A 10,384-nucleotide genomic window follows, 5' to 3' on the forward strand; every position below is an offset into this window, starting at 1 on the left:
TTAACGACGTGTTCATAGTTGACATGGGCAATGTTTAAGATATCTACTGAGAAATTGCTTTCTATAAAAATTAAGGGAGTTACCGCCTCCCGAAAAAATATTGCCGAAACTAAACTTGAGGTTGAAATTACTATGGCATTGCACCGTTGAGAAATTATCTTCGCTGGAATATGCATCCTGAAATATTGAAATACCAAAAGTCCCAAAAGAGAAAAAATAAAAATAAAAAAACATATTGTAGCATATGCCACATGGCGCAGGCTGATTGAAACGGAAAGTTATACCGGAAAATGACCATCGAGTAAATAAAAGGAGTTGGGAAAATACAACCGAAGAAGTAGGCTAACTAACGTCAAAATGTTACGGCCTAAAATATGTATCAAATCGAGTTGCATCAAATATTAAGGCTGGAAAGTTGTGCCATAAGATTACCATCAAGTATTTTTTAAAAGGAGCTAAAAAATATACGGTCTACGAAATATGGCTATAAAGGCGTGTCAAGCAAAAATACCAGCAAGTAGTTTTAAAAGAAGAGACATAAAACTATTGTTGAAGATGTAGGTAATTTTTTTGTTTGAGAGGTAGACATACATCCGAAAAATTAAAGATAAAAAATTGTTGCATGTAAAATTATATAATCCAAATGTCTTAAAAAAGAAGAAAAAAAAAACAAAAGCACATTGTAGTAGTCTATGTGGCGGAGATTGATTGGATTAAAATAGATGTCTACAGTGCATCAAGGTGGAGCACTATGGTGCAAGCAAACCCCTTCAACTTTAATATATAGTATATATATATGTTTGTGCTACCATGTATGGCTTACGACAGAGAAGCCATGATAAGAGATTCTTACGTCTCCATGTCAGTATGTCACCTTTCCAATCTCACCTCATTTCTTCTTTAGGGCACATTGTGTACGATACATGAAATGTTTTTACGAGATAGGTTTGTCACCATTTACATGTATCTGCATATAAAAATATGTCTAGATATATATGAGCCTAGACAAATTTGCGACCCTTATTTTCGAGCCGACGGTGTACAACCTCAACGACTCTATATATAGCACAATAAAGTGCTTATTTTCGTACAGTATTGGCCTTTACTGGATAGTGTTGACAAATTTATCAACTTGCATGTGAGTGCATCTCTTGGTCCAAGACAACAATGTTTCATAGCTTTGGATCCATCAACCTGCAGTCTCTTATCATCGAGGATGAGCCTTTGATGATTACCCAACATAAAAACCTTATCGCACTTATCGCAATTGAAAATCAGGAAAATCATACTCCCTCTAATCCATATTACTTGTCGATGATTCAGTACACACGACAAGTAATATGGATCCGAGGGAATAGCACATTTTCGTATTTGTCCCCTTGAAACTTAATAATGGTTTCCTTTACTCTAGTTTTCCGATGAATTCCGATCATTACCTCAAACATATTGTTTTTCTTCTATTTGAGAAGTCACATGGCAACGACTCTCTTTGTCTCTTCTCTCTTTGTGCACTAATGAAGTGCTTTACTTAAAATTCAGTTTTTTTCTACCTTTTTAGTATCAAGTGGTTTGCGAGTGGGGGAGGGGTGTATGCTAGCCATTATTATATATAGTGCTCTTTAGGGTTCATACCTTCTGAATGGTAAGTTTCATCCAGTACTCTCTTCTCTTTATCTTTCGATGGTCATCACTGTTGGTGGTATTGTAATCGTATCACCATCTTGGCATTATGATGGATACACACTCTTGAGTGCAATATAAGCCGCAGCAAATGAAAAAAGTGAATGGAATATGCTAGTACAACAACATTTTGGGTGAGTAGGGTGTAAAAAAGCATAAGGGATTACAATAATTCAAAGTTGCACCTTGAAGATGTGCTCACGTGTAAAGTATTTCAAGTTTAGAAAAAAGAAAATTTTAATTAAAATTAATTTTCCGTGTCGTGTATATAAGTTCCTCTTTCTTAAAAGAAACACTTTTGCCGCTCTGCGATTAAGAAATACATAGTGTTGTGAAATTAATTTTTATTGCACTGGGCTTATTTCTTTGTGTTGAGCCCGCACAACTGTTCATTTCTTCATGATCTTTTTACAACATATAATTATTTGTTTGAAGATGAACCATAATATATTATGCAAACAAGCCACCCCATTAAAACTCTTCCAATCTCTTTCGGTACCCTGGTAAGAAAAAGAGTACGTAGAAAACTTGCCGCTCCATAGTCACATAATGGTTACATCAGGAAGAGATCGTAAGCCTAAGAAGCTAAGGGCCTCGTCGACCCAATGTGTTTACATCAATTGCAACCAACGCCGACACTGATGCCGGCGCGGAGCCACAAAGCATACCGCTAGTGCCCTTTTTGCCTAAATGCGCTAACACATGAGCCATGCTATTGCTCATGCGATCCACATTGGTAACACAAATATATTGATAAACCCTCAACAGCTCCTTCCCTTCTGCTTATAAACTGCAGCTAGATGATCTGTCGATGTCCTTACTCGTCATGGTCTGGACAGCGTAAGCAATCAAATTCCAAGACACTTGCGATGCATCGCAGATTAATCAGATGCGTGAGACCCTCAAGGATGGCTAAGACCTCTGCATCCTCCGCACTTGGGCAACGGGGAATGAATTTCCATTTAGAGAGAATAGTTTGACCGAGGTGATCTCTCAAGACAATTCCAATTCCCGCATTTGTGCTTGTAGAGTCCCATCTAGCTTCAACATTAGCTTTTACCGTCCCTTCTGTCGGTGCTACCCATCACGAGACATCTGATGGGCCCTCAGAACTGTTAGCTCGTTTAGGTAGAACAGGTTGCTTGCCCTTGGTTGTTAGGGTATCCGTATTTGCATTAGCGAAAGACTCCCAATAGCTGTTCAAATATGTAATCGACGCAGATATAGAGGTCTTCCCATCACCATGAACCAAGTTGTTTCTATGATGCCATGTCCGCCACAGCAGAAAAATGATTTTCGCTAGTGAGGTCATCGGTATGTTGCTTATAAGCTGAATGACCCATTCTTATCCCGCGAAACACGCTTTCATGGGCAGGTCCCATATCTGTCTCATTCCTTCACGCAGCGCTCGCGCGCCAGAGTGCATGTCACAAGGGCATGCAAACCATCTTCTATTTCAGCACCACAAATGGAGCAAGCCGGATCAATCGTCGAAATTCACCTGTGGAGATTTGCACGCACTGCAAGTGTGGATATCGCTGCTTTCCAAGCAAAAAATATGCATCTTTTGGGGAACCTAGGCCTGCCAAATCAAATTCCAGATTTTCCTGTCGCCCTTGGGTGCAGAACTGCTATGGCCATGACTCAACGCCTCTAGTGCAGGATGAAAGTCAAGACGGTACGCTGAACGGACCATAAAACTCCCATTTTTTCCCAGGTAGCCAGGACACAAAGTTTTTCAGTAAAATATTATAGCATACATGGAAAAAATATTTCATATTTTCTGAAGTTTTTCATTAATATGTTTGCGTTTTTACTGTTTACTCCTTACCCATGTGTGAAATATCCAATTTTTCCAAGCACTCGTGACGCAGCAGAGTGCCGAAGAAGATAGACCCCGTCCTCTGCTTCGCCGCTCTATAAAAAGCGAACCCCTCTTCAATTCCAACAAACCCCGACCGCCGCCCCACTGCGCAGCGCCACGCAGCCACCGGCGGCGACCCTTTCCTCCTCAGCCACCACCGCTCCACGAGAGGTGGGTGGACGCGGAGGTAGGAGGAGCGCGCGCCCAAGAGAAACACAGGGGAACCATGGTTGCCGAGGCAGATCATCAGCAGCCAGGCCGGCCGGCCGGCAGGGCGGCGGCGGACCCGCCGGCGGTGCTGGGGCTGCAGGTGTCGGCGCTGATCGACCACGTCGCCCACGTCGACTGGTCCCTCCTCGATCGCGTCCCGGGCGACCGCGGCGGCTCGCAGCAGGTCCGTCCTGAGTCCTGACCCTTCCCTCTTTCAACAGTCGTCGTAATTCACCTCGCTCGGGTATTATATCAGGACACCATGTTCCTGTAATTGTTCTCCCCGTTTTGTCTGCCATTATTGGGTTGCTGGTGGATCCCATGTGTTCCTCTGCAAGTCTCGCGGGTTCAGCACTTCAGCTTGAAAAAACTCGGCTCACTCACTGATTGCGCCGTTTGTTTCCCCAGCCGCTGGCCATGTGATATTTAGATCCACTGTCCTTAAAATAACATCGTTATATCCTCAATTCTTTGTTGCGGAATTCCCAAAAAGCTATGTGTAAGATGTAACTGAACTGCTCCCCTGCCTACAAATCGGCGTGGTTTCCCCTGTCTGTTATGTGGTTCTTAAAAGATTCTCATTATTTTTTGCCTTCTTGGAAGTGTTTGACTCGCCAGTTTCTGTTTTGGTCTTGCGTGTTACACCTCATAATAATGTCATAACAGGAACAGTTTCTTTTTTGTACCCTGTCGTACTGCTCTGCTCATCTTTGCATTGTGTTCAAATAAAAATAGCAATAGCACTAGTTTGGTTAGGTTCAGATACTTGTTGCTTTCATTGTAGAAAGGCCTGTTAGATGGTTTGGCCTGCACACTTCTGGATTTGTCAAACAAGGCTTTATGTCGCGCAAACTGATTGGTCCATGGACTATCTTAATTGTTTAGGTATCGGAGTTGGTACATGTTGTGAACCAGAAGAAACTACTTGACTTTCCGTTTACACGGGATATAGCTTCAGGCTGCCAGGATCCATATCTTGTCTAGTTAATAGTGTCGTTCTCATGCTCAACTGTGGTTCCAGTGTATTAGGGATATTTTGGAAAGAAATGAAGGAAGAATTACTTGTGATGACCTTAGCACATCATCATATGACGCAGACACTCAGAACATTTAAAACAACAAGCTGCTGAGTCCTGTTGACCTCTCTAGAGTATTTGTTCATTAGGGGACCAAACCTTTGGCTTTCTATATATTTTATTATGTGGGATTTCACTATATCTATCAAATTATCTACTCTCTTACTGAGGGACTGAGATAGGAGATTCTACAGTTTACCTTGCTGAAGCTTTGCAAGTCCTTGTTATTTTGGTACAAGTTTAATAGCAAGGAATATTTGTTTATATTTTTGTACTAAAAGTCCAAATAGTTTATAGAAATAGTTATCAGTGTAAAACGAAATAGTAAACTCATCATTTTTTCACTTCATCTTTGGCCTTAGCTATTAGCCTATTAGGCTAATACTAATAACAGGTTGAACACCAATGTGTCTGTCCTTTTTTTTTCATCTACAGCTCTACATCATGCGTTATTTTCATGGGATCTTGGAGCTATGTGTGACAAGATTTACAAATATAATAGGACTTATCTGACAAAACTGAATGGGGATAGTAAACCTTATATTCATTTTTTTATGTTGTGAATTTATTTGATGATTGTATTATGCTTCACAGGTATCTTTTGAGGAGTTGAATCATATTCTCAATGAAGTGAATGCTCTCATCCTTCCTTCCAGCGACGGCCTCTCTCCAGTAAGAACTATGGCCGGTGGTAGTGTCGCTAATACAATTCGAGGGCTCTCAGCGGGTTTTGGGATATCAACTGGAATAATTGGAGCTCGTGGAGACGATGACCAAGGTGTTTTATTTGTCAACAATATGAGCTTTAGTGGTGTAGATCTCACAAGATTAAGGGCAAAAAAGGGGCACACTGCGCAGGTAGTCCCAAATTCGACGCCAATGTTATGTTTCTTCCCTTATTTTGCTACTTAGTGGAAAAGGCTGAAAAGAGTACCTATTATATAGTGTGCATGCTTGGTTGATGCAAGTGGCAATCGCACTATGCGCCCATGCCTATCTAGTGCAGTCAAGCTACAGGTAACCCTTTGTTTGACAGTCTTAAACGTTATATAGTTATTGTTTCTCAACAATCTTAATCTTGATCCACAATTTGTCCATCTGACAGGCCAACGAGTTCACCAGGGAGGACTTCCAAGGCTCCAAGGTGGCTTCCTTTTCCTTCTACTCTACATTGTGTGCATGTATATTCCAGCATATATTGCTGTCCCAAAAAGAAAATTCTGCAACACATTTGTCTGATCTGGATGCCTTTTTTTTATGATTGGATATTGATGTGATGCAGTGGCTGGTTGTGAGATATGCACAACAAAATCTTGGCCAGATTGTTGAGGCGATCAGGGTTGCAAAACAAGAAGGTCTCTCGGTATCATTAGATTTGGCTAGCTTTGAGGTCTGACTGCAGCTTTAAGAACCTCATTGCTCAGTTGATTTTAATTTGCAAAGATGGTCAGATTTAGTTTCTTTGGTTTATCTCGTTGATGCAGATGGTTCGCGACTATAGGTCGCAACTAATTACCCTTTTGGAGACAGGCAACATTGACCTTTGCTTCGCCAATGAGGATGAAGCTAGGGAGATCATAGGGTGATTCTCTCTATAATTATATATCATTCTGCATAAGAAAACAAAGAAACTGTTAAATTCCAACTGGAAAACAAATTATTTTTCTTCCTTAATAGCTTTCTTTCTTGAGCAAACTGTCCATTTTCATTCCCTTATTGCTAGGCCTTGTTCATATCCTATGTTGAAATTTAACTGTCACACATGTATCTGCAGGGAAGGGCTAACGTTTGATCCAGAGGAGGCACTTGCATTCTTGTCCAAGTACTGCAAATGGGCTGTGGTGACCCTCGCATCAAAGGGATGCCTTGCTAAGCATGGAAAGCAGGTGAGACTCATGCCATCTATGTGGCAACCACAATCACATGGGTCAAACTATCGATAATATTCCTCTATCTTCTGACTATTAAGCGTGCACGTGCAAACACACGTCTCATAAATCAACATATGCATTGGATCCATCTGAAAACTAAAGGAAAACTGACGATGCTACCTTGTCTATCTCGACTTGTAGTGCTTGACATGTATCTTAAGTCTATCTTGAAACCAAGAGTTGCAAGCTCAACATACTCCTCCCCCAAACACCCAAGATAAACCCTGAAAATACACTTCGGCTAGAATTCAGCAAAGAATTATCATTGATTATTTGGTGCACTTTGTTTGTTTTATGAAAACGGCACAGTTTCATTCTTTAAAGAAGAGAGAGCAACGCCCGCAAGTGGCAATATTGACTTTCCGAGGACAAAGTGTAATGGTAAACCAAGAATGTGCTGGAATGATAAACCAAAGATTAGAGACAAGCACACGCAAAAAAACTTGAAATTCATTCTCGATTTTTTTTTTGAAATAAATAGTTGGAATGTTTGAAAGGTGGAGCGCACGACTTGTGCACTATACTTTAATTATCCAAATCATAAACCAAGCATATTTTGCATTGACAGTGTGCGTCTTCACTGAAATAAATTGAATTAAGAATACATTACAAGCTCCCTAATACAAAATACAAAACATCAGTACATTTGGCAGAAATTTACCCCTCTAAATCAAGCCGATGCTAGATTTTCTACAATATGAACACACATAGTTCATCAATCTAAAGGGTGGTAAGCTTAAATAACATATAAAGAATTTTCTAAGAACATCGTGTATGATCTGCACACTATAACATCCCAATCGTTCTTCACAAGCTTGCGTGTTGTGCCTTTGAGAGCTCCAGCTAGAATATTTTAAAGGAAACTCTTGTAGGGAGCTATTCACCATCAATTCACAAGGTTGCATATGCAACTTGTTGCAGTTTCAGCAGGTGCAAACTTCTGTTCTACCTTACATCCTATGTACCTAAAAAAGATGGTATTACAAGCAATATATGTAAAAAGATATACCCTGACTGAGGATATCCATTTCAGTTCCTGAATTCGTTCTATACTCTAACCATTCCTTGGGTACAAAACTGTTTGACCAAGGAATTTTAATACACTTATGAAGTTATCGGTGCAACCAAACTCATAAATATGAGCTGGTGAGGACAATAGCAGTGGCGTGGGTCACGAGCCATTGCACGGAACAGCGTCGTCACACGGGGAGGCAGCGCCAGCTGCGCCACGGTCAAGAGGCAGCGCCAGGAACGGCTCTCGAGCGGCGGGTGGGGGGATCGCGTGGAAAGGACACGATCTGGATCGTGCGATCCTGTACTGCGCGTGTCTGCCAGGATAGAGCAGCAGAGACTCGTGATGGCAAGGCGCGTGAATTATGGGGGTGAGAGGTGGGGAGAACAAGTGAATCACAACCTGGATATTGACGGTTACGATTTAGTTTTCCTGCCAAGTTCTCTCTTTTATAAGTAGTGGAGATAAATGGCAGCTAGACTTGAATGCTGAAGCTACGCTAGCTATATTTCTCTAGAAGCAAGAGAAATACTACAGATGCTAGCTATAGTTGAGCCACAATGCTGTTTCAACTTGCAGAGCTGAACAAACTGATGTGTGCATGCAGGTAGTTCAAGTGCCAGCAATAGGGGAGAGCAACGCTGTGGATGCCACGGGCGCAGGTGACCTGTTTGCGAGCGGTTTCCTGTATGGGCTGGTGAAAGGGCTCCCCCTGGAGGAGTGCTGCAAGGTCGGTGCATGCAGCGGCGGGTCCGTGATCAGGGCACTCGGCGGTGAGGTGAGGCCTGAGAATTGGCAGTGGATGTACAAGCAGATGCACGCCGGTGGGCTGGTGCCCCCGGAACTCAAGAACTGATGATCCAAATGGGACTCGTCATGCCTTTGGTTACTCAATCATAAGAAGCTTGTATTATGCCATTGATTGATTGTATCATTCCAAGTGCTTGCTCACATTGATCTCCCATGAATGGGAATGAGTAGGCAGCGAACTGAACTGACGATGCTTATCGAATGAACTGAACCCCATTATGAGTAATAGTGGCACATGTTCCTCCAAACATTTCTAGAGAGAACTGAATCAAACCTCTTGCGTCCTCGAGAAATGGCTTTCATATGTTGGCAGTAGTTTTGCTTTACATCCCAACGAAGCCAACAGAAAACCACATCCTAAATTTGAAATAAAAGTCGATTCCAATTTCATGCCCTTATCTGGAAAAGTTGATCAGATCCATCGTGGAACAATATGCAGGGCAGGTGGCCCTGTATCGAGTACCAAACTACCAACACATCTATTGCACTCAGGCATTCATCTCGTAGTAAATAATTATCCATCCACCATAGTGTAGGAGAACGATGATTTCCACCTTAAATACCACTCAGTCCCCCGACTTGGTAGCAAGCTCCTTAGAGCAACATCTTCAAAGCACTAGCCTATGTACATCGAATAGTTGAGATAATCTATGCATATCATGGAGAAGATGAGAGAAGAATCCAAGAAATATGGGAACAGGAGGCATCGGGAGCACTCGCACAACTTGGTGTTTGTTGTACACAAGACAAAACAAAGTTTCTTCATTTTGATGAGCGTGTGTGCGGTGTAGGATACATTGACTAGGTACGATCTTTTCTCTTGTTGCCATGGATGGAGCAAGAAGTTGTGAAGAACAAGGGATACTTGAAAAGGTGAGCCGAATACCGAGTTGCTTATGTTGCACAAGCTGTTAGAGCAGCAACTATATCAACACACGCGAGGGTAGACAAAGAACTCCGAAACCCTGAAGAACACAGCAGGAACACATACAGAACACAGAGTATTTTCCGACGTGTAAAAACTTCTGCGTCTTGTCTTCTTGTTCCTTTTATTTAGGCACGCGTGGTTGTAGCGCACGTGACCGATTCCTTCCTTTTCAATATAAAATTAATATATTAAAATTAAAAAGATACCAATTACACTTAATTTTTGCAACAACGTAATGTTTTTCAACAATATGAATGCACACATCAAAAAAATAAAAAAAGAATTACATGTTGTAGTAGCGAACTAAACACCACCAAGACAACATCAAAAATTCATCTTCTCCAAAACAATCCACAAGTGCCTTCATCGCTCTCATCATTGATCATAGATTTTCATCCAAGATAAAGTCCACGCTCAAAAAACAAATGTCTTGAACTAAGTCATTCCCAGACACAACCAATTAAGGCTAGACTTTGGTTTTCACCCTGCAAGTTTAGACTCTAAATTTCTTTTGTGATGTCACCCCCACTTACCAATGCCACAACTCCAATTCAGGAATCACCAAACCAAAACCTCATCACGACCAGAACTCGAGCCACCATTACTACTCCTCAGATCTCGGCTTTCATGTTATTCTCCTTGACTAACTTCACCATGGAACTAAAACATGTTCCGCGATGGCAAGGGTCCGTAGAGCTTTCCATCGCTCCCTCTGAAACCAAACGTCAAAAAAAATACGGTTGCGCGCGACCGAAACCCATCCGATCCGGCAAACTCCAGACATTTCGTCCATTTGGACATTTCGTCCATTTGGAATTCGCTGGCAGAGCCTTTCGAAACTCGACACTCCAACCAAATCAATGAAAACATGTG

At 41.7% G+C, this 10,384-nt stretch overlaps 1 protein-coding gene across 1 annotated transcript; it reads left to right on the top strand.

Moving 5' to 3' along the window:
* The first annotated feature begins 3,770 nt into the window (after positions 1–3,770).
* Positions 3,771–8,831, top strand: LOC124664101 (uncharacterized sugar kinase slr0537-like). The gene is made up of 8 exons (XM_047201699.1): positions 3,771–3,938; positions 5,425–5,688; positions 5,776–5,847; positions 5,936–5,974; positions 6,113–6,220; positions 6,315–6,412; positions 6,605–6,716; positions 8,381–8,831. Exons 1-8 carry the CDS (start codon positions 3,771–3,773, stop codon positions 8,627–8,629), a joined length of 1,110 nt encoding a protein of 369 aa, XP_047057655.1. The 3' UTR covers positions 8,630–8,831.
* Positions 8,832–10,384: the final 1,553 nt, after the last annotated feature.

This window comes from Lolium rigidum, chromosome 6 (assembly GCF_022539505.1).
Source record: "Lolium rigidum isolate FL_2022 chromosome 6, APGP_CSIRO_Lrig_0.1, whole genome shotgun sequence".
Classification (NCBI taxonomy): domain Eukaryota; kingdom Viridiplantae; phylum Streptophyta; class Magnoliopsida; order Poales; family Poaceae; genus Lolium; species Lolium rigidum.